This window comes from Heloderma suspectum, chromosome 7 (assembly GCF_057233095.1).
Source record: "Heloderma suspectum isolate Gila_16-S chromosome 7, 16-S_ref, whole genome shotgun sequence".
Taxonomy (NCBI): Eukaryota; Metazoa; Chordata; class Lepidosauria; order Squamata; family Helodermatidae; genus Heloderma; species Heloderma suspectum.
Window position 1 is genome coordinate 31,111,367 of NC_139464.1, and position 24,717 is coordinate 31,136,083.

The window sequence follows — 24,717 nt, forward strand, 5'->3', positions numbered from 1 at the left end:
GCATGTGTCTGTCTTACCATTACTCCTTATTTCATTTAACCATTCTTTCCAAATAAATTGCCCCAAGATTCATTAAAATTGGGCTTGAAGTGTAATGTAGTTAAAAGGCAAAGAATGGGAGGCAATAACATTAATTTCTGGGAGTTCTCTCTATGGAAACGGCATTCCGATTCTAATTCATGTAGCCTGAAGTGCTCTGGGTTTGGAAAGCACACCACTTCCATTTGCCAGGGAGTAAAGGCAGGGCTTATTTAACTTATATGCAGAGTACATCATGAGAAACACCGGGTTGGATGAATCACAGGTCGGAATTAAGATTGCTGGGAGAATTATCAGCAACCTCCGATATGCAGACGATACCACCCTAATGGCAGAAAGCGAAGAGGATCTAAAGAGCCTCTTGTTGCGAGTGAAAGTGGAGACTGCAAAAGCTGGTTTGAAACTCAACATTAGAAAAACTAAGATCATGGCATCCGGCCCCATCACTTCCTGGCATATAGAAGGGGAAGAAATGGCAGCAGTGACAGATTTTATTTTCTTGGGCTCCAAGATCACCGCAGACGGTGACTGTAGTCATGAAATTAAAAGACGCTCCTTGGGAGGAAAGCTATGGCAAACCTAGACAGCATAGTAAGAAGCAGAGACATCACCTTGCCAACAAAGATTCGTATAATCAAAGCTATGGTTTTCCCAGTAGCAACGTATGGCTGTGAGAGCTGCACTATAAGGAAGGCTGAGAGCCGAAGAATTGATGCTTTCGAACTGTGGTGCTGGAGAAGACTCTTACGAGTCCTCTGGACTACAAGGAGGTCAAATCAGTCAATCCTAAAGGAAATCAACCCTGAGTGCTCATTGGAAGGACAGATACTGAAGCTGAAGCTTCAGTATTTTGGCCACCTAATGCGAAGAGAAAACTCCCTGGAAAAGACCCTGATGCTGGGAAAGATTGAGGGTAAAAGGAGAAGGGGACGGCAGAGGATGAGATGGCTAGATAGCATCACCGATGCAATGAATATGAACTTGAGCACACCCTGGGAGAGAGCGGAGGACAGGAAGGCCTGGCGTGGTATGGTCCATGGGGTCCCGAAGAGTCGGACACGACTTAATGACTGAACAACAACAAGAAGTATAGAAATGTATTAAATAAAAATTCGCTCTCAAATCCTTGGGCTTAAGTAGCAGAATCGTATAAATTCCAACAAATTTTATGGGCAGATCAGGTATAATGAAGAGAAATGGACACTTTCCAGTGAAGTACGAAAGTGTATTCATAACCCAACTGAAATTGAGCTTTCTAAGGAGTATCTTTTTCAGAACATCAGAACTCTGTGGAAAATGTGCATCAAAGGACCAAGTAAGTAGGTTATGGGAAAGACCTGTCTAAGACCCTAGAATGCTGCTTGCAGTCTGAATAGGTAGCACTTGGCTAGAGAGACAAATGGTCTGACCTGGTATAAGAAATCTTACATATGATGATGATGAAATTAGAGCCATCTTGTCTTCCCTAGAGATGGTGGTCATCCTGTTGCCTTCATAATTTAACCCAGCCTTCCTTAACTGCTGCCCTCCAGATGTGTTGGACATCAGCCCCCCCCCCCCAATTAACTATGCTGGTTGAGGGTGATAGGAGTTGTAGTCTAACAGAGAATACCAGATTGGGAAGGAAGGCTGAGCGCCGAAGAATTGATGCTTTCGAACTGTGGTGCTGGAGAAGACTCTTATGAGTCCCCTGGACTGCAAGGAAGTCAAATCAGTCCATCCTAAAGGAAATCAACCCTGAGTTCTCATTGGAAGGACAGATACTGAAGCTGAAGCTCAAATATTTTGGCCACCTAATGCGAAGAGAAAACTCTCTGGAAAAGACCCTGATGCTGGGAAAGACTGAAGGCAAAAGGAGAAGGGGACGGCAGAGGATGAGATGGCTAGATAGCATCACCGATGCAATGAATATGAACTTGAGCACGCTCCGGGAGAGAGCGCAGGGCAGGAAGGCCTGGCGTGCTATGGTCCATGGAGTCACGAAGAGTCGGACACGACTGAACAACAACAACAACAAAAGGCAGGGCTGGTAAATGGCCAATAGGAGGTTGCTTGTGCCTTGGAGTGGCTGGGTTCAGGGGCATGAAGACCAAAGGGCAAATACAAACTTGCTCAATTCAGAGTGGGGCAGGACTCACCTGGACTCTACAGTGCCAAAGGCCACATGACACTCATTTTGATTCAGCTCAAACAACATGCATACACACATAATTTGGCTTATTACAAAACAATTTACTTCAGGACTTTTCTTTCTTCTCTGCTTATCCCACCCTTTGGAGTCACATAACTTGTTTGGTCTTACTAACACATTATTGCCATGGTAGCTTTTCTTGTGTTACAGAAAATCGATTTCAGATGAAGAATCAATCAGGAGAAATTCAAACTAAGCAACAAGAGAAACTCTGTCAATAAGAAACCTTTAGTGAAAATAATGGGACAAACAGAAACAAGCTTCCTAAGCGAGAGAATGTATAAATAATATATTACTCCCATTCATGCCTAATTGGAATATTTATCAAAGTTTTCCTTAGAGGCATTAGCACTTCCTTTAACATAATGTTTGCTCTTCAAATTCAAAGGAATAAATCATGGGTGTTAAGAAACAGGAGCATTTTTTTTTTTTTTACAAGAATGGCAGACTATTGACTAATTGCAGTAATTTTACTAAGTACTAGTTAAAAACCAACCCTAGCGCTGAAATGAATTGGATAGCCCTGCTCCATCTTATCCACACATGTTGAGAGAACAACTGGGCACAAGCACAAATTAATTATAAGGGAAATGCTCCCAGTCCCTTTTTCCCACCATATAATAACTTCTAGGCAAAGACCCAAAAGAGCCTACTCCTATGAAAGGGTTCCTGATCTATCGGGCTAAGTATATGAGCAACTAAGAAAGGCTGAGAAAGTAAGGCTTTGGGTGATGCACAGTAGCAGGAAAGTAGGCACACAATGAATTCATCCACAGGAACAATTTCCATGGGGTTCCTGCCATGTATTTCAATTAGTGTTACTAAATATTTAAATGTAAGTCACATTTAAGTGCACAAAATCACCCAATTTCTCTGAATTGCATCCACATCTCTCAAATTCATATGAAAGTAAAATCCATGACAGGAAACAGGTTTGGGTTGAATCCAGGATCTGCCTTCTGGAAGAGGAAGAGCTCTACTCACAGAAGGTCCCTCTGGCCAATTTCTGAGCATTCCCCCCCCCCAAACCACAGCTCACCCCATTTAGAAGGTTATCTTGACTCTCTGTGTAGTATTTTCAGGGTGCTGGAAGGGCTGCCTTGTGAAGGAGGGGGCAGGGAAGTCTACTTCCATCAGCACAGCTGATCCAGCATAAATCTGGATGCAGCTGTTTGTGTGCATAAAACACTGCCAAGGGGCTAGCATGGGGACAAGGTGTTCTCTATATTCAGCAACTTCTGTTGCACTTAAGGTTCTGGCCCAAATTCAGAGTTCCACAAAATCAGCAATAAGCTTTGTGCCTTACACCCTCTTCATCCATCCCCAACCCCCCTTGCTGGAGGCAGTGAGAGGGAGGGAGCAGCTCCATAAATACTACTGCTCTCATGAACTTTTACTGCAAGCCAATATATTCAGTTCATTTATTATCATGTTATATTATTTATTAAATCCTGCATTAGCTGCAGCCTTGGCTCTCAGAGCAGTATATATTATAAGATTTTTTAAAAAAAACATTTAAAAAGCCCAGCAAATTGCAGCAGAATTATCTCCCAAGTCTAATGTGAAAAATAAAGCATGAACTTAAAGACACCCAGGCAAATAAAAAGAGTTCTGACCTCGTACTCCAAAGAGAATAAAGACGATGCCAGGCAAGTATCTCTATTATGTAGTAAAAGCAATGACAGCTAATACAGTAAGTTTGCAATTAGTAGAAGGAGATAAGGCAGAGAGCATATTTGTAAATTAACCAGCTGGCTGAACTATATTCACCTAGAAAAGCTAATGGACCTTTGTATTGCAATGACAATATCCACAGATAAAGTCTGAAGCGATTATACCCATGGCTTTTGTTCTGGGCTTGCAGCAACCACCTCTTTTACCTTAGGGCAAAAACAGCATCAAAACTTAGCCATTTCCAGCTAGTGCTGCTTCACTGCTAGCCAATTTATTAAGAACATAAGAACAGCTGTGCTGGATCAGACCAAGCCCCATCTAGTCTAGCATTCTGTTCATACAGTGGCCAACCAGCTGCCCATGGGAAAACACAAGCAGGACATGAGTGCAACAGCACCCTCCTGCCCACATTCCCCAGCAAATGGTAGGCATATTACCACCGATCCTGGAGGTAGCATATAGCCATCAGGTCTGGTAGGCAATGACATCCTTCTCCTCCATGAATTTGTCCAATCTCCTTTTAAAGCCATCCAAATTGGTGGCTATCACTACATCTTGTAGAAGTGAATTCCATAATTTAACTATGCATTGTGTGAAGAAGTACTTCCTTTTAACTGTCCTGAATCTCCCACCAATCAGCTTCATAGAAGGACCCCAGATTCTAGTATTATGAGAGAAAAATGTCTCCCTATCCACTTACTTCACACTATGCATAATTTTGTACACCTCTATCATGTCTACACTTATTTACCTTTTTTCTAAACTGAACAGTCCCAGATGTTGTAACTTTTCCTCATGGGGGACTTGCTCCAGCCCCTTGATCATTTTAGTTGCCCTTTTCTGCATTTTTCCAATTCTACAATTATTTTCCAAATAACTAGACTGGCTCAGTAAACCAGTCAAGATGGATGAGGAAAACCAGGAGCATACCTCCAAATACTTAGGTAGCCAAACTATAATCAATATAAATCTAATTCCTAATTTGCCTCCCACAGATGGGCCACCACCAAAATAGATCAGAAAAGTAAATACTCTTAAGATTTTCAGATGTAAAATCATTGCGTTGCTTCAGTAGACTTGTTTGGGCACTTTCCTGCAGAACATGAAACTGCCAACATTGAACAAAGACTTCCAGTTGGCCCCTTTTTAAGATGAATGGAGCCCAAACCTCTTGGAATCAAGCGATCAATTTCAAATGAAACAGCCATATACACTATCAAGGCCTCTAGCATTTGATAGGAGAAAGGACAAAAATAACCAGCAGAAATGGCAGGTGATCAGGAAGAGAAGAGCATGCTTCAATCTAGTCCAGCCTTCCCCAACCTGGTGCCCTCTAGATATTTTCAACCAACTCCCATTAGCCCTAGCTAGCATGGGCAATGTTCAGGAATCCTGGGAGTTGTAGTCCAAAACATCTGAAGGGCACTAGGTTGGGGAAGGCTGATCCAGTCTATCATTTCAACCTATTCCTTCTCCAAATGGATGGAAATTCAGAGCAGGCTTTACATGGTAAGTTTCCTCTGCATAAAACAGCCGGAGAACCCTATGGTGGTACGTAATTGTTACATTTATTTACAAATGTATAACTTGTGTTACAGGACCAGGGAAGCAAGCATAAGAACAGGCATGTTAGTCCTAAAGCCAAGCCAGAATCCTGAAATCTAAAGGCTACTTTCTCCTAGAAATCTTAGCCAGTCAGCAAGACTTCGGGCCCAGCCAAACAAGCCACAGCCGCCAATTGTTCAGTAGCATTAATTGCCCCCCATCAATGACTATGCCATATGAAAATCAAAAGAGAACAATGCTCATAGCAGTCACTTATTTCCTTCGCAGACCAGATTTCCTGTTTATTTTTGAAGCCTTAACTATCTCTTATTAGAGGAGTAACAGCTGCTCATAGAAGACAACCACAGAAATTCAGGACCATTGTCTGTCTGTCCTCACAATAAGCAAAGATAGATGTTTGTACTCTTTCAGCCAGGTCTTAATGCATTTTAATTTAAAACAAAACGTTTTTTAAAAATAACATTTCTGACTCTCCAAACCATGACTGGAAATGAGCTCTGTACTCATGAGTGCCTTCCTGCCTCCCCTTGCCTCTTGTGCTTGGCTTAACAAGTAACTTCCTGGTTTGTTCAAATCAGTTTGGCAGATTCAGCTGCTATAGCAAATCATGGTTTAATCTAACTAATTGTTAAGCGAAATGGTGGCAGAGAGGAAGAAGTACATGACTGCAGGGCTCATTCCCAATACTCTGAAAAGTGGTTTTGGGGATAAGAAATGTGTTTCACTGCTGCCATTAAGTTCCCACTGCCATGGAGGGGTTGGTGATGTGATACTGAGAGTAGCTTATGACAACCCTGTAATGTGGTCAACTATTCATATTTCAAATTGGCAGCATGGGGGCTGTAACATGGTCCACTGTTAATATCTATTGCAGATTGAAACAAGAGTGGAATGAGGATGAGAGAAAATAAGCAGTGTTATTCTAGTTTTTCCTACCTCTATGGATATATCAAAGCAACAGACCATTTGGATATCAAAGCAACCATTACAAACGCATTTACATCACAAGGCAATTGAGATGCCTTTCTTTGGGACCACTCCTGCTATGCCAACTTTTTCTACAGTAATACGTAACATCTGCTCATAGTTACCATTTTTCTTCTCCTGTCTAGCAATAGATCTAGCAGATCTATTTCGAGTCATATTTCTGTTGTTCATGATGTGGACTACCCAGTGTTTCCTAGACAGTTTCCCAAACACTCTAACCCACTGTTTAGAAAACTGCTGCCCAGTATTACAGCAAGATTAGAAAACGTCAGGCTGGCAGGAACAGGGGATAGGGGGGTTTCGGTGGTAGCGCCACACTTATGAAACTCATTACAAGCTGGAGTATATCACGGCCTGTCTTTGCAGGTCTTCAGAAGAGCCCTAAAGACTCATTTATTCTCAGTGGCCTTCTCCTAAGGGTTTTACGGAGCTGCTTAGAGAAAATTGTTTCAGTGTACGATTGACTGTACTGTTTGTATACGGTCTTAGTCTTGGTTTTCATTCATTATTAAGGTGTTAATTGGATTTTAATGATCTATTATTGATGATTTATTAATTGTGTAAGCTGCCTTGAGAGGAAGTTTTGTCCTATAGGCAACCTCAAATAAATAAAATCAGCACAATTCAAGTCAATCATTCCCAAACCCTGCACTAGGGTATGAATGGGCAGGCTTCAGATTTGCAGGATCTATTTTATTTTTACTAGAACCCTGAAATCCGCCAACCAAAGCCAGGTGCATAAAAGTGGCTCGGTGGTTGAGTCAATTACCCCTGGAACCCCATCAGGCATACATTGGGATGACTTCAATATACAAGAACAAATCCACTTCCGCATTATTACAGATCAGAGATTCCAATGCAAAACTTTAAAACTGGCCAACCGAGCTGCACAAAGACTTGGTTAAAGGCAACCAATTAAGGCTCCTATTCTCAGGTGAGGAACATCAATGCCAACAGAGAAGCAATCAGCACAAGGCCAGCTATGGCAGAGAATTTTTTTTAAATACAGCTATTCTTAAATTATTGGGAGTCAGAAGGGCATGGTGTAAGGGGACATGAAGCAGCCACTTTGCTGAAGCTAAGCAGGTCTGGGTCTGGTCAGTGCCTCAACGGGAGACAGCCTGGGTACCCTACATATGCCGTTGACCCAACAAGAAAACACTTGCTGATTTACAGCAAAGTTACCCAGGGATTCCTCTCCTGAACTAGGGCACACTAATATGAAACCAAAGGCTCCTGGTGGAGCTATGGGCATGCCTCTTTCCAGTCAGTGAACTGTGAAGGCAGACAATGTTATTACTGCATCAGGAACAATTCAATCACACCTGGTGCGGAGATGCATTTCTTGCATCTCTGCAAGTCATGGCTCTGGGTACATGTGCATCCTTCCAATCATTCTAGGTGCAAAGTGTGCCTTCCATTTTAATTCAGAAAAATAGGGTGCAACTAGACATGACACAGCAGACCCATGATTAGGATCTTCTGCATTGTTGTTGCTGTTTAAATAGCAAGTACCATAGGAGGACCCAGATAAGATCAGGACCATTGTAGCACAAAAGGGGGAATATAATCCTTCCCCTACTACCATGCTCTTTTACTAAATTTAAATACCCTCCCCAATGAAGCTGCCATTTGCTCCATGGGGGGAAACTAACAGGTATCATATGGATTCCTACAAGTTTCCCCCATAGGGCAAATAAATAGCAGTGTCAGAGGGCACTGCTTGCCTGCGATCCTGCTGTAAAGAATTAAACATTCGAATGCCACAGGCAAAGCCCAGATTTTTCTATTCAAGAATGAGAGCTAATTGGAGAATGTTTTGGCGCTGGATCTTTGCACTCCCCCTTCCTCTGCAGAAGAAGTCCTTCTTCAGCAGCAAATGAACAAGCAATGCATGAAACTGCTAATTCTGGGAGTCAAAGGCTAATCTGAAGCAATGGTAAGCTAAAGCAGTACCTTTTGCAATAGAAGCTCCAACTATGTCAGAAATAGAGAGACAAGATTTTGCTAAACCTTTAAGCTGTTATAAAAGAACACTATATAAGTCTAGTCAAGTATGCCTCAAGCATCGTAATTTAGCCTCTGATGTCAGCAGCAACCAAAACTCACTTGCAAGGCAATGTACATATAGTTTACTTTACTCATCCTTTCCAATGCTGTTCAACATTTCAGGCATGTGGCTCTACATTTATTTATTTCAACACTTAACTCACTCTCTCCTGGAGTTTCTGGGGTGGTAACATACAGGAGACAAAAGGCAAGTCAGTAACAGTGCACAGGGAGCTCAAACTGACATTGTTCTCAAAAGAACGATCAAATTGAAACAACCCCTATATTGCACAAACAGAAAGATCTTACACTTAGTTAATGCCGAGGCTCTGGTGAACATCCAAAGAAGGATGTTTCCTTTCATAATTGTGCATGAGGTTCTGAAATCACCTCTCTACATATCCAATTTCACTACTGCTCAAAGTAAGCAGAAAAACACAGTACTTATGAATACCACAGAAAACATCAGACTGAGGCATCATCTTTAACTTAGATGATATCACTTAATAAAAATTATCTTCCATTAAGGATTACACGGAAGCATGAAAACTACAACACAAGCAAGGCTCTTTACATGTCACAGTATCTAGCTAAGGATATGACAATTATTTTCTTTGGGGGCCAGATATTGTTGCATGTAGCAACACTCAGCCAAAAAGTTAAAAGCAGCAAGGAAGGCCTGGTTTGCACACTGGAAGCCAGCCTGAGGAGCGCTGGCTCCTTCCTCCTCTGGAAACCATGATTTGTTGATTGTAACTGCACTAAAAAAGAAAATTAAAACATGATCATGAATAGCTTTAAGAACACATCAATGCTAAGCTTTTAAAGCATCAAATGTTTTAGATGATTGTAACTTTGTATGCCACATTGGAATTAATTCCAAAGAAAAATGCAATAAATAACTAAATATGGTTCAGCTGTCATAGTTCCCAAACCTATGAACTATACTTCATGAGAATGCTAAGAATTCTCCAATAGGTTCTCAAAAATGGCATTTCCAAGGTTCCTTGCAGGAAGGAAACAACAACAAAGATTGGCAATGAATTAGGACTCATGTTCAAAACCTAGAATAATGATGGGGGTATTTCAGAAGTCATATGACTTTAGATGAACCCCTTAACTTTAAATGCTCAGAGCTGGCAACGCTGGTTACCAATCTCTCTTTTCGTCTGCTTCTACAAAAATATATATGTATTTCCCAATTAGTGAAAGTGAGAATACCATTTCCATCTTTTTGTTTGTTTGTTTTAGTTTTAAATGGAGAGCCTCGTTCTTCCTATCAGGAATTTTCATTGCAGGTTTCACTGTTTTTTTCCTCACTGTAAATCAACATTAGCCATGACATCCTAGCCAGTGGTAGACTTCCAAATTACTTCTTTTTTCTGAAAAGCAATGCATACCAGATCTTCACCCAATCTGTATTGTATTTATGCACAGGGAATTAATTGAATACAGCCCCCTTACGTACAACCCAGCCTCCCCATCTTTCTCGGCACAGGAAAAACTCTATGGGGGCGGGGGGGATTGTATACAGTCATGTTAACAAACATGTTATACTACCATGTGAAGGCTGAATTTAATTGTCAAAGTTCAACACACAGTCAAAACCCATTGAAATCAACCAAGCCAAATTACTGCATGTTCAAACATACTTTAGAAACAAAGGCAGTAAAATATAAATATATTCTAACTGAAACACAGATGTCTACAAGGAGAAGAAACTGAGTAAACAGAATGGAGACAGACTAAGATTTGCTTTCTTAAGTCTCCCATTTAGACTCTGGCAGGATTTAACATATAAGAGATCAGAGAACAGGAGGGCCTAATTGGTTCCTATTTCTTAAGTGATGAAACAGAACAGATTGTGGTCCTCAAGACAACAGTGGTTTAAAATCATTTGGTTATATTTACCTTCCCCTGAAATTTATTAAATGTGCAAACAGGGATTAAAGTTAAAGCTTATTAATGTAACTTTTTAGAAAGCAGCACAATGGTTTAGGGCTTTATGAGGAATATTTCTACCAGAGGCAGCAGAAACAGAACAGCAACAGATAGCTATTTTCACAGTGTATTGCATTAATATACTTAGGCTTTAATTTTTTTGAAGGAAAGAAGGTGGTTTCTTCATTTAAAAAATGAAACAAACCAAGAACAAAAAAGCACGCAGTGTGAGGGTTTGACTGACCATATCTCAGCTTGAAAACTGAGATACCTTTTGGCCACACATGCAGCTTTGCCCCTTCTCCCTTTGCGGCAGACGTAAAGACCCTAGGAAGTCTTCCACTACTATAGTTTCCCATTTCATCCAAACTAAGAAAGTATGGTTAACAGCTTCCGAACAAGACAGAAAATTAAGCCAACTTGAAATCATGGTTTAACATACTGGCTTGTTCCAAAGCTGTTAATCATATGTAAACCATGTAAGTGAAGAGCCTCCCTGATCATCCAGTGCAGGGGAGTCCACATTCCCAAGGGAGGGATTGAAGATTCCAAGGGCATTGGAGGATGGAGGGAGGAAAAAATTGAAGGGACAGGTAAACTGATTGGGGATTCACAATGGATATGTCTGTTAATTATTTGGTCTTTTTCAGTAACTATAACCTATAAACACCTGACTTTTCTATTTTGTTGTTCAATCGTTCAGTCGTGTCCGACCTTGAGTATAATACACACTTGCTGGGATGTTGAAGCTAAACAGCAAAAAGTACTCAGGCATACGCTCCCATCAATAAGGGACAGCTGTTTTTATGTTTGTTTACTGTAAGCTACTCAGAGAACATTATTATAGGGCAGCATATAAAATTGCCCCGACTCAGTCAAGGAATAGAGTAAGACAGCATTCCCCAACATGGTGGCCTCCAGATATATTGGACTACAACTCCCAGCACGCCCCAGTTAGCAACTTTTCTTAATCTGCTACTAGTAAAGTGCCAACGAAGTGCTGTCTTCTCAAAATGAGATTTTTTTCAGCAGGTTGCAGACTTACTTTCTGAATAATCCCACTTGGTCCAAACCAAACATCACTGCAAATCTGAAGCAAATGTCACTAAACAATAACATTTTAAACTACATTATGCAACCTTACATAGCATGTTTAATTGAATGTCATGCTTTTCTGAGCCCTTATTTTTTAATCAATAAGTCTAAAGAAAATTATACCATTAAACATCCAATGAAGGGGGGGGGAATCGTTCAATTCTGCTCTTAAATCAATGGAAAAATAACATTTCTCACCAATTTCATTTAATCTAAAATACATTCAGTTTCATCATAACAATGGGCCATCCTGGTCCCACTCCAAGAGAAGGAAATATGAAATAATAAAGTATATGCTTTACCTAAACCAGTTTCATGTTTTTACAGACTAATTTTCTGACTTACACATGCACACATACACGGCCTCCCAACCATCTTTATTTTTACTATACTGCAGTTGTTAGGGGCTCCAAATTTTATTGGAGAAGTGGCACTCCTACTGGAAAAGTGGCTTACCCCTATTCCCAATCAAAATTCCCTCTGATCTGCTTTCTTATGCAGTGAAAAGACACCACAAATATGCATGTTTTCAACCATGGGGGGAAAAGAACAGACTGGTGGTGCACCACTCCCTACCCCCCTGTGTCACCACTCCAGTTAAATTCAGAGCCTCCCATGGTTACAGTAAAGTAAAAACAAAAATAATCAGGAAATAGTCCATGTGTCTTGCATGTTACTTCCAGTTTGGCCCTAGGGTGTAATTTAGTAAATAAAAAAACACACACACCTCAAGTTGAAATGCCAATAAAACTTTAAAGACAAACAAATAATTACCAGTGTTTTCTATACAACCAGTTTCCTCCCCAGACGAACAGGCAGGCCCCAACAGCAGACTTCTTCCAATGATTTCTTAGGGTGTGAAATATTTTCATCACCTTGGCCATGTTTATGTTTTACTGTGCAGCACACCTTACAAGGACTCTGATGCAAAGAAAGGGAACACAAGAACATCTGTATAGTAAACTATAAATACAAAAGATTAATATTTTCAGAAACAGGAAAAAGCTGTAACATTAATTTGCCTCTAAATAACTACTACTTTTGTGTTAGTAAAAATGAAGGGAGGAAATAACATAGGCTGAAAAAACTGCCTTCTGGATTTAACTCAGGTCAAGTCATGTTCTGTTTGTTATTCAATGTTCCACATTAACACAGAGCAATAAAACTTGGTCTGTACATCCAGGATATACTTTTACATTTTAAGTTAAAAAATCACCTATCCTGACCTGCCCACTCCTTTTCAAGGGAGAGAGAATTTATTTTATTTTAATTTATTTGAAATGTTTTTAGGCAGCCTTGAAGGGTAGAGCCCTCTAAATGTGGCATATAAGGTAAAAACAGTACAAAACAATCCAAGACAAATACAGTAACGCAATAAATAAACATTCAATAAAACTTTTATAAAAACAGATAACACAAATAAAACTTATAGCCCATGGACAATGGAATGGCCAGTGAAAACAGATGGTCTTCATAGCCTTCCTGAAGACCTGAAAAGAAGGGGCCTGATGAACCCCTAATAGAAGCAGATTCCAGAGTTGTGGGGCCACCATTGAAAAAGCCCTCTCACTTGTACGCACAATCTCAACTGCCCTTGGCGGCTGGCAGGAGAGAAGGTTCTTTGTTGATGACCTCAGAAAGTGGGTAGGCTGGTACCGGACAAGGCAGTCCTTCAAGTAACTTGGGCCAAACCTATTTAAAGCTTTAAAGGTTAAAACCTGTACTTTAAATTAAATTCCTGGCCACTGCTGCCACCTGAGCTTCCCCAGCACTCCTAAATTGCACACTTGGTCCTTTAGGAGAAGTGAAACCCCATCTAAGACTAGATGTATTCCTCTATCTAGACTGGTCAGTTTCCTGACCACAGTACCTCTGTCTTGTCTGGATTAAGTCCCAGCTTGTTTATCTTCATCCATTCAACAGCCTCCCTAGAGTCATTAGATAGAAACAACAGGTAGAGCTGAGTATCACCCACAAATCAATGGCACTTCAGTCCAAACTTCTGAATGATTTCTCCCAGAGGTTTCATGTAGCTGTTGAAAAGGATGGGGGACAAGATGGCCATGGGGTGGAGCAGAAGTCCCCCCAGCACCACCTTCTCAGACAGTTCATCCAGGAAGTACCTAACCACTATAACACTGTGCATCCTATACCTCAGTCCTCCAAGCAGTTTGACCACGTCCTCAGGCTGTGCAAGCTGAAAGATATCCATGATAACATGACTAGGTAGCACTCTGGTCATATTCATCTCTGACTCTGTCAAAACAAAGTCTAAAATGGCATGGATATGAGAGACTTTATCTGCAAGATGTCCAACAAACTGATCACAATGGGCTTTTGAGGGCTCAAGTTGTTGTCTTCCAAGACCTACTCCAAGAAGGCCCTTCTCCACCCAAAGGAGCTCTGCTAAACAGCACTGAGCAGACACAATGGTGGTGGTGAAGTACAATCTCTTTGCCATCACCACAGAATAATATTTAAGATGGATTCTAAACTGTGTTTATTTATTTATTTATTTATTTATTGCATTTATACCCCGCCTTTCTCCCTCTCGCAAGGAACTCAAGGCGGCTTACATTATCCTCCTCCTCACCGTTGTATCCTCACAACAACAACCCTGTGAGGTAGGTTGGGCTGAGAGTCTGTGACTGGCCCAAAGTCACCCAGTGAGCTTCCATGGCCAAGTGGGGACTAGAACCCGGATCTCCCAGCTCCCAGTCCGTCACTCTCACCACTACACTACACTACACTGTTCAGTTGTTCTCATTCCAACTCAATCACCATTTGCGTTCTAGTCACGGGCCCAGTCACTCATAGCTCCCCAGAATACCAGGCACCAATGCAGCTCTACGACCGGGTCAAGGACATTTGGAAGCAATCAAGAGCCCAGGTCATCCCCTCTTTCCAAGCAGAGACCATGGCCTTGGCAAGACCAATGGCTAAACCTGCAGGAAAATCCCCAAAGACCTCAGAAAATAATCCAGATGCATCAGGCTCCTGATAAACTTGTAAAACATGTTGACTGCAATCATTCCAGAACTCTTCTTCTTGAAGAAAAAGACCATACGATGAAAGTATCAAGCATATCCAGTTAAGAAAACAAGTTGAACGATGCAAACCTGAAACAAGACCTTGTGAAACGTGATTTATGCGTTATACCAGCCCAGTAGTTGATCCTGCCCAATGCCCTTTCTACAGGACCTACTTGTCCCACATGCTTTACAAACAAAGTAAACTTGTGTGTGACTCCAGCCAGACCAGTCCTAACAAACCTTCTTTAGCTAATGCAGCATAAATAAGGGCATTACCTATGGCAATAAAGCAGAAGGGTGTTTTAGTGGTACCCGCACAATTATGGAACGCTCTGCCCAATAAGGTCTGCCTGATGCTAACATTGTCATCTTTTTGGTGCCAGGTTAAGACTTTCCTCTACTCTCAGGCATCTGATGGGTCTTTTTAATGTTACTTAAATATCAGGTCTTGGTATGTTATTGCTTAATTGTTTTTAGCTGTTTTAAAAATTCTGTATATTAAAGGTTTTATACTACAATATCATGTTGTATTTTAGGGATTTGAATTTTGTGAACCACCCAGAGAGCTTTGGCTAGTGGACAGATAAAAATGTATTGAATGAATGAATGAATCATCCTTGATCATTGATCATGCTGGCTGGGACTGATGCAAGCAGGAGTCCAACAATATCTGGCAGGCTGCAGGTTCCCCACCCCTGATTTTAGTCTAACCTTCTGTTTCCAGTAGCAGCCAGTCAAATGCCTCCAGGAAGCCCACAAGCAGGGCATGAAAGCAACAGCCCTACCCTGTTGTTTGTCTGCAACAGCTGGTATTCAGAAACATATTTAACTCAAATTAGCTATCATGGCTAAGAGAGGTTAATAAAGATATCCATAAATTTATCTAACTTTTTTTTGTTGCTTCCTTCCATTCTCCAGTTACTTTTCTTTGTCGCGCAAGACTCTTAATCCCCTTGTATCTTCTGCTGCTCCTGTCCTTCTCTAGAGTAGATGTTGCCACCATTTGTTTTCAAAAACTTCAGAGCTCAGATATAAACAGAGAGATTTTCAAGGACCTAAGGACAGGATATATCTGAATCTGTGCCAGCAGGTACCTTTCCCTTGAGACATGAAACAGTTTTGTTTTTATAAACCCATGTTGAGAGCCAGTGTGGCATAGTGGCTAGAGTGTCGGACTGGGAGCCCAGAGATCCGGGTTCTAGTCCCCACACAGCCATGGAAGCTCACTGGGTGACTTTGGGCCAGTCACAGACTCTCAGCCCAACCTACCTCACAGGGTTGTTGTTGTGAGGATAAAAGGGAGAGGAGGAGGATCATGTAAGCCGCCTTGGGTTCCTTGCAAGAGGAAAAAAGGTGGGATAGAAATGCAATAAATAAATAAATAATGTCAAGAAGAGAGGGCATTTGAACATGCACAGAGAGCTCCTCCCCTGGAGGTTAACTATTTTTTTCTTAAAAGTATACACACAACTGTTATAGAAAGTAAGGAAATAATAAAGAAATAATGAACACACAAGTTTTCCCCAACATTAAATCTTCCTGTTTGGACACTATGACGTCTGTCACTCTTGCAAAATCCTTTTAGACCTACCTTCCTCATAATACTTTGCCCCTTTTTGATCAATATGTAATCCCCCTCACTATGTGAGTGCATATAAATGAAGCAATAGACTCCTGAGGCATTGGGAGTGGATTGTACCACTTCGGACAGTTGCAATTTTTCTGAATGCTCTCCCAAATAAAAAGCTTCCTGCACACATATCTAGCATGGCAGGGAGAAGGATTCTAGCTCAGCCTGCTCCTTGCCATGTTAGTGTTCTTCCCGCAGGGAGCTTTTTACACAAAAGAGCAGGTGATTCCACAACCACAGTCTGAAGTGGTACAGTCCATTCCATCTCCTCAGAGCTCTACCACCTTCACTTGCTATTTTGTTCTCCTCCCTGCTTGATGCCCTCCATACCTTCATGCAACTTTCCCCAACCTGGTGCCCTCCGGATGTGTCAGTCTGCAACTCCCATCATTCCCAGGTGGCTGGGAATGATGGGAGCTGCAGACTGACACATATGGACAGCACCAGGTTGGGGAATGCTGCTTGTATGGATGGCCCCTCTGGTAACTAGAAAGGAGGTTGAAATCCTAGTCAGGCCAGTGAAATGCCGTTCAGAACAGGTGCCAATCCTACCCACTGTTTCTCTCTCGTCTTTTTGACGCTCCACTCACTGCACCCTCCCCTAATTCATGCAGTGCGGGGGGGGGGGACACCCTCATTAGGCCGGCCTTCCAGATGTTTTTGGACTACAACTCCCAGGACTCCTGACCAATTGCCATGCTTGCTGGGGCTGATGGGAGCTGAAGTCCAAAACATCTTGTCCAAGGACATGTCCTTGGCTACGCTAACGGGGCGACCTCTCTCAGCCTAGCCTGTCTCGCAGGGTTGTTGCGGGGATTCAACGGGAAAGGGGGCGACGAGCTCCACGGAGGGAAGGCAGGGCGCGGTAAATGCAAACACACAGCAGGAGCCGCCCCCACGGACCCGCCGGAGGGGCGGCCTCACCTGGCCCGTGGAGCCGCTTGGCAACGCTTTTCCTCTCCTCGCCGCGCTCCAACCTCCTCCGCTCCCCGCCGCCTTCCTTTGGGCCGGCAGTCGCAGGCCTAGCCCGGCCTCTTCCAGCCGCGCCGTCCCTCAGGGCTGAGGCCGGGGAGAGCGAGGAGGGGCGCAAAAGGGTCTCGCTCCCGTCAGGCTCTCGCCACTCCCGCCTCCGCAAGGCACGCCGCCGCCAAGCTCCCCGCAGCCTCTCGTTTTCTCTCCCCGCTTCCTGGCACCGCGCCGCTTCTCCTTCCCCGCCTCCCGTGGAAACAGCGAACCGCCTCGCCTTGGTTCCGCGCAGGCCCGGCCAAGTCCCGCATGCTTTCCCAGGAGAAAAAGCAGCAGGAGCTGAGAGGGGGAGGCAAGGCCGCCTTAAATAAATAAAGCCTTCAGCAGCTGTAGCTTCCAGGCATTATTCCCGTTTATATAATATATAAACGGGAATAATGCCTGGAAGCTACAGCTGCTGAAGGCTTTATTTATTTATTTGATTTATACCCTTCCTTTCTACCAAAAAATGGCACTCAGGGCAGCTTCTCATCTATCTACCCCTGGGATGGGAAATTTGTGGCCCTCCAGATTTTTTTGTACTACAACTCCCATCAGCCCCAGTCAGCATAGCCAATGGTGAGGCATGGTGGGAGTTGTAGGGCCCCCCCCCAAAAAAAGAAAATCTGGAGGGCCACAAGTTGCCCACCCTTCATCTAGGCAACTCATGCTTGTGGGGGGCGGTGTAAAAGACGGAATGGAACGGCCCCTTGATTTAGGAAAACAAAAAACATAACCATGCCAAACACTATGGCATGTGTTAGAGACACCCGAGAACAATATTTTAGGACAGGAACCCTTGAAAGAAATTATATTATTAACCCCTTGTTGCCCAGAACACATCTGGAGCACAACAGAATGGCCCGAAACAGCCGCTTCCGAATGAGCTGAACCAACCAAATTCACCTAACTACACATAACTTACATGGGCTGATGTAATACGCTACAAAATGTCCACAGAAACCACATTCAGGTACCCATTCAAGGCAGTAGTCTGCATTCTTGAAAAAAGGCCCCAAACAGCAACTTCCAAGTGAGCCAATTTGACCAAATTCACCAGTCACACACAACTACATGGGAGGTATGCAGTAACCCACAAAATTTCCACAGAAACCACGTTTGGATACCCATTCCAGGCAATAGTCCATATTCTGGGAAATGGCCCCAAACACCAACTTCCAACTGAGCCAAACTTGGCAGTCACACATGATTATATGGGGGTGATGTAAAAGCTAGAAAACCTCCACAAAGCCATGTTCTTCTGGCTGTTTCAGGCAACAGTCCATATTTTATAATAAGACCCGAAACAGGAATTTCCAAGTGAGACAAATCAACAAAATCTCCTGTCACACATATCTACATGGGATGGATACAATAAGCCACAAATCTTCCATAGAAACCATGCTCCAGTATCCATTCCAGGAATTTCCAGGCAGTAGTCCATATTCTGGGAAATGGCCTAGAATGACAACTTCAAAATAAGTCAAATCAACCAAATTCACCTGTCTCACATAACTGAGTGATGCAATGAGCCACAAAACCTCCACAAAAACAATGTTCTAATAACCAGACTTACAGTTTAGTTTTTTTTCTTTTGTGGGGGATATGTGCAAATGTGCACTTGCACATGTGTGCATGAATACAAGTGCACTAATGTGCATTTCTAAATGAATGAAAGCCTTGTAGAAAAAATCCAGTTCTGTTAATGAGTGGACAACACAACAAAGGATGCCTGACAATCTGTGAAACACAGAATGGATTTAAGAAATTCATACATCCCTACTCATGCCTCCCATTTACATTGCCAAAAAGTCATGCAGTTGCAATGTAAATTGCAGGCATAGGGAAAAGGGTTAAAGCCCTCTACCCACCAGTCTAGTGTCCTGATCCATATGAGGTCCCATGAGCTTACTTTTTAGTAAAAAAAAAGAAAGAAAGAAAGAAAGAAAGAAAACCTAGCTACATCTTTACAGTACCATGAAGTTTGACACTCAGATAATTTGGGAGGGATGGGGATGGAGTGCATAGATGGGGGGAACAGAAGGATCAGGACCTCACATCACCTTTCTGAAAGCAGAAATGCAGTACAAGGGCCCCAATCCTTGCTCTTCCCCAGCTCTGTGTGGTGGGGAAAATACATGGAAGGATCATATCTCACATTATATTCACATGTTACACTGAACATGCTTTCATACTCTGTGTAAGCCCATTTCATTTCATTTAATTTAATGCACCCACACTTTTCCTTGGTCACCATAGATGTCCCATGTTGTCCTGGTCCTATACTGCTTTAGGAAGCATCTAGTGTTATTGCTAGAAGATGTCTCTCTCTCATTGTTTAACCCATCCTGCAAGCTACTGAGGTAACTAACAAACAGGCCTGGCTGAACTCACAGGAGGATTCCTCTAGCAATAGGGGAAGGCTCAGATGCTTCATAAGGCAATGCAGGACCAAGACAACATGGGGCATCTTTGCTGGCTCCAGACACTCCATCCTCCTCCTGTGGATTTGGGCCTGAAAGTCCTAGGAGAAATGTGGATGCATGGAGGGGAAGTTGTAAGCAAGTATAATTCATGACATTATACACAATCATCACTGATTATGGGGCATGTTAGTTAAGGCACCAGACTTAGCTTCCAATTTCCTGGATTTGTGGACCTTGAGCAAACGAGCTAGCTTTAACTCTGGTCTTAAACCAGCAGGCTTTTAAAAAACATTGAATATAAATTACGCTGGTTTAAAAACACAAATTTAATTTGATGATGTCAAATGTGACTTGGTAGGGCTAGAAGTTAAAGGCACACATCAGTAATTTTTTAGGTGGGTTTGATTCTGTTATATTGTAATATACATTAAAGATGGCTTTTAATTCCAATATTGAGTGGTAGTGTGACTGGTGAGCTTGGCTGACTTGTCTCACTTGGAAGTTTCCATTCTGGGCCATTTGACAAAATATAGACTGTTGCCTGAACGGTCCAGGAAAAAATGAAGTCTTTCAGCAGGGCTGGTGGAATGGCCCTGCGCTTGCTCTCAGCTCAACCTGCTGGAATGGCTGGAATGCCCTGACAATATCCCCAGGCCTGGTCACAGAAATATGATTGGCTTAAGGGTATCCCAAGTGTATTTTTTTCATCTTTGTGGGAAGGTCCTGTACCTGGCAAATGAGCCAGAGAGGTCCAAACTGGATGGGTTGTAGCCTTCTCAAGAGGGATTGTGTGTCCCATCAATAATTTTCTGTGCATTTTTAAGCACTGGAATGAGAGGACAGGTAGCCTGAAGGAAACAAAAAGTGTGTAGGATAGCCACTGGTCTGCCTTCTTCTGCTCCCACTTGTCCCTCTTGTACTTCTCCTGGGGCCAATCTAAATGGAAACCAGAGCTGAGGTCTCAGAGGCTTCTTGTGGTGGAGAAGTAAGAGCACAACTCCCATCTTCCCCAGCCTTGCTGACTAGGGATGGTGGGAGTTGTAGTCGAACACATATGGAGAGCACCAGCATAGGGAAGTCTGCGTTAAAGCAACAGTGGCCAATTACAAAAAGAACTGTCAAAGAGGGAGTCCAGTTGTTGAGAATGAAGTCAAAGTACATAGTAGTACTCAAAGCCAGTCAGTCAAGCTGTTTTGGCCCCTGAGGCAAAAAAAAATCCTACAAGCACCTCTCCCCTTCCCTGGCAGTGAAAATACAATAATAATGAATTAATACATAGTGAATAATTTGCTTTTTCATGACACCCCAAATCAGCTATCTGAGGTAGTTGCCTCAGGCTCTAAAAGGTATGTGTGTCTGAATATGTGTCTTTAAAGGACCCTGTCTCCTAAGGATAGCCCTATTTGTAAAAAGAGGTGTATGGACAAGGGAGAGGAGGGCTCTGGATTTCAGAAAAAAACCTCCAGAGGCAGCTGGAGGGGAAGCATATGTGGGCAAAAAGCCACCTAGTGCAGCAGGATCCGTTGCAACAGAGATAGTCAGGGCTACTGTACCTTCATGTCAGCAAGTGCAAGTTTTCTCCCATTACATGAAAAGCAACATCTTTCTAAATAACTTTCTGCTCAGTGGACTCCAGTCCACGAAGCTTATGATGCCGTGGTAAATTTGTGAGTCTTTAAGGTCTTAAAAGGCATTGTGTCTTTTGAACACAAAAGAGTGAGAAGCCCCTGTCCTCCTCCCACACGTATTCAGCTTTCTTCAGCCTAGTGCAAACCTCCGATGCCAAGGGGGATCATGCACCCACCAGAATCTGGCCCATGGATCATGCAAAAAACAAGTGCGCTCCAGAAAGGTGATTGCAGAGCCAAGAAGCTCCAAATATACTCAAGGTAGCCAGAAAGCCATACAGTCATTCATTACCTTGCCCCAAATTCAGACACTGCTGCTCATTCGAACCCTCTTTGCCAGTAAACCCACCTGTGTTTCCCCCCAACATATGTGATCAGCCAATGTGCCTGCTCTTCCCCTTTTCAGGGCCTCACTGCTTACAATGGCCCAGGGCACAAATGCATTTGCCCAGGAGCAGTTGTCCAGCCAGGTCTCTGCAGACTCAGGCACACTCCGAGAAAGCCGGGGGACAGTGATGCTGCTAGGCAATTTTGGACTCTGGACTTAATGAAAATCATGACCAGATTGTGGAAGGAAAGGGGGCAGTCTCCCCTCCAGTTTAAAAGGCTGGTGCCTTCATGCTACACACCCTATTAGTCTGCTAAGGGAGTCAGTCCTGAGGGCTCCTAGCAACTGCAAGGCTACTGAGTTCAGAGGGAAGCAGGCTTGTATTAAAGCAGACGATGGCAATTGGGGCACCTCTAAAGATCCAGGGCACAGCTCATGCGCAGGTGGCCCCCATTACACCGCCCATGCTTCGAATATTATGTCATTATTATTAACCCCATAAACCCCAGAACACATCTGGAACCGAACAAAATGTTTCAAAACTTGTGGCATGTTTTAGTTATGTATGACTGGTGAGTTTGGTTGATTAGGCTCATATGGAAGTTGCTGTTCCGGGCCATTTTTCCTTAAATATGGACTATTGCCTAGAATGGGTATTGGAACATGGTTTCTGTTAACATTTTGTGGGTTATTGCATCCCTGCCATGAAGTAATATATGACTGGCGAGTTTGGTTGATTTGGCTCATTCATAAGTGGCCATTCTGGGCCTTTCTGTTTCAGACATTTTCCGGGCATTGTGGGGTTAATAATAATATAATATTGCAATGGTTTTAGTCCTAAAATATTGTTCTCAAGTGTCTCTAACACATGCCACTATTTTTGGCATGGTTTTCTTAAATAAAGGGGCCATTCCAGTTTGTTCTGACTTTTACACCATCCCTGCTTGTGGGCTTCCCAGAGGCCCCTGTGGGAAGCCCACACTGTTCACCACTGTGTGAACAGAATGCTGGACTAGATGGACCCTTAGTCTGATCCATCATGGGTCTTATGTATGTATTTATTTTATTTATTAAAGTGTTTATGCCTACCTTTCCACTTAAAACAAAAATGGCACAGTCAGGGTGCCTTGTGAGAAGTCATAATAAAACCTAAGAATTAACTTAACAATTTAGAAAGCAATCCTACGGTCCCTGGGTGAGCATCTCAGGCACCATAGGATGGCTCAGAAAACCCCTTTCCAAGGTCTGAGACAGCGCTCTGACCCCAGAAGGTGGAGTCAAGGGATCCCCCTCCCCCTTGCAGGCAGCACAGGAAGAACTGTGCCAGCTGCCTCTCCGAGGTTGGAAAATTGACCTCAAAGAGGGGGGGAAAGTGGGGCGTTCCGGTGGGCAGGGAGGGGAGGAGTCTGGAGAGACCAGGATACAATTTAACCTGAGCCGCCTCCAGGCTTGTTCCCTCCTGTTTCAAAGTGCCCTTGCTAGGTGGGCTGAAAAGCCTGTCTAGTGAAAATAAGAGAGATCAGAGGACACGGAGGCAAGGATCACCTCCGCCAATCTTCCTCCTACTCCCAGCATTCCCCAGCCAGCCATGCTTAATTCTTTACTTAAAATACAAGGCCATTTTAGAGTTTATACAGGATGTAATCAGCATAAGGTTCCTGTGCAAACCATGGTTGAAAGAGTGCTGTATCCCAACTTAGTGTTTTGAACTAGACACTATGGGGCAGCTTATTGGACACAGCATATTGGTGATAATTAGCACATGATTTGGGCTGATCAAAGATTATTTAGGGTAGCAGAGCTAATTACATATAACTTCCTTAGGAACTTACATTATTTGTTCAGCTTTCTATAATTTAGTTGTCTTGTATTAATATTGTCAGACATTTTTTGTCAGAAACCACATCTAGATCCTCACTCCTCCTGCGAGAGCAAAATGAGATGCTTGGCTTCATAAAAGCTCAGTGTGTGGGTAGTGTCATGATATAGCTTGGTCACCGGGACTCCATCTACATGGAAATGGAATGAGAAGCACTTTCTGATTATATCTGTATTTTCATGAAATTGCTTTGGTCCGTCAGGGGCACCCGAAGCAAGAAAAGTGGTGAATACACTACCTAAAACCCTGCTTTCACAAGTTACGCAGCACTTTGGGGTGGGGTGAGAGGAGTAGAACTGAAGGTGATCAACCATGTAGGTGCTGCTAAGTGAATAAGAGAGGCTTGTTCCCCACCCCTATCTATGCTCCCCTGCTCAGGGAAGTTTACTGGAAGAACTGAATTAAGCCCCTATAGCTTACCCCACACCTCTCCCCTCTCATCCACCATTGGAATATTGTGAAAGATTAAAAGATACTGGGCTATTGTGAATGGGAAAAACAGACTACATAATCTGAATGAATGAAGCAGCTAATGTGCTATTGTGAATGCTTGAAATAGCCCTACTGTGCTATTATGAATAGGAAATACAGGCTGCATACTGTGAATGGGGGAAGCAGCTATTCCGCTATTGTGAATGCTGCACTATTCTGAATGGGAAATATAGGCTACACACAGTGAGTGAGGAAAGCAGCTACTCCGCTATTGTGAATGCCTGAAAGTTGTGCAACTGCGATACTGTGAATGGGAAAAAGAGGCTACTTATTGTGAATGGGAAAGCAGCCCTAGTGTGAATGGTGAAAAAGAGGGAATGGGGGGGGGGTAATGGTGGCAGCCCCATCCCTTAACCAGGTCCCTGCCAGGTCACAGAAATAGGCATGCCCAGGATTTAATGCGGGGGACAGAGCACACTGCAGTGGAACCGCATGAGAGACGCGTTTAAGAAGAAAAGATACACTAAAAGGACTTTCCAGAAATGCACCTTTTCCAGAGGGAAGCTGTGGGATTGCTGCGGACTGATGACACTGTTCTCTGTCGTGAACGACCCTGATGTGCTGTCACTCCACACTATATTGGCTGTGTAGATTGGGGACAGGTGACACTGGACTTAGTTGTGTCTGGTGAAGTCTGGAGTTCTGTGTTGTTGTTCTGTTCTTGTTTAAGATATATACATGCATAGCAAAATGTAATTGGTTTTTGAAATTTAAAAAGACACACACACTAGGTGATCATCCTCTGCCCCAGCCTT

General features: G+C 43.0%; 1 protein-coding gene across 4 annotated transcripts in view; it reads right to left on the reverse strand.

Moving 5' to 3' along the window:
* The window catches only part of AGK (acylglycerol kinase), a 55,711-nt gene extending 38,303 nt beyond the window's left edge, over positions 1 to 17,408 (reverse strand). For 2 of the 4 annotated variants that reach the window (XM_084809477.1, XM_084809481.1), the window contains exons 1-2: positions 17,129 to 17,408; positions 12,317 to 12,463 (exon numbers count right to left, since the gene is read on the reverse strand). In XM_084809477.1, the coding sequence (XP_084665603.1) occupies positions 12,317 to 12,426 (110 nt within the window). In that variant the 5' untranslated portion in view covers positions 12,427 to 12,463; positions 17,129 to 17,408. Of the gene's footprint in view, positions 1 to 12,316; positions 12,464 to 13,412; positions 13,471 to 15,843; positions 15,910 to 17,128 lie in introns of all 4 variants that reach the window. The other 2 variants (XM_084809478.1, XM_084809480.1) reach the window with 2 other exon arrangements.
* Between the last annotated feature and the right edge of the window lie 7,309 nt (positions 17,409 to 24,717).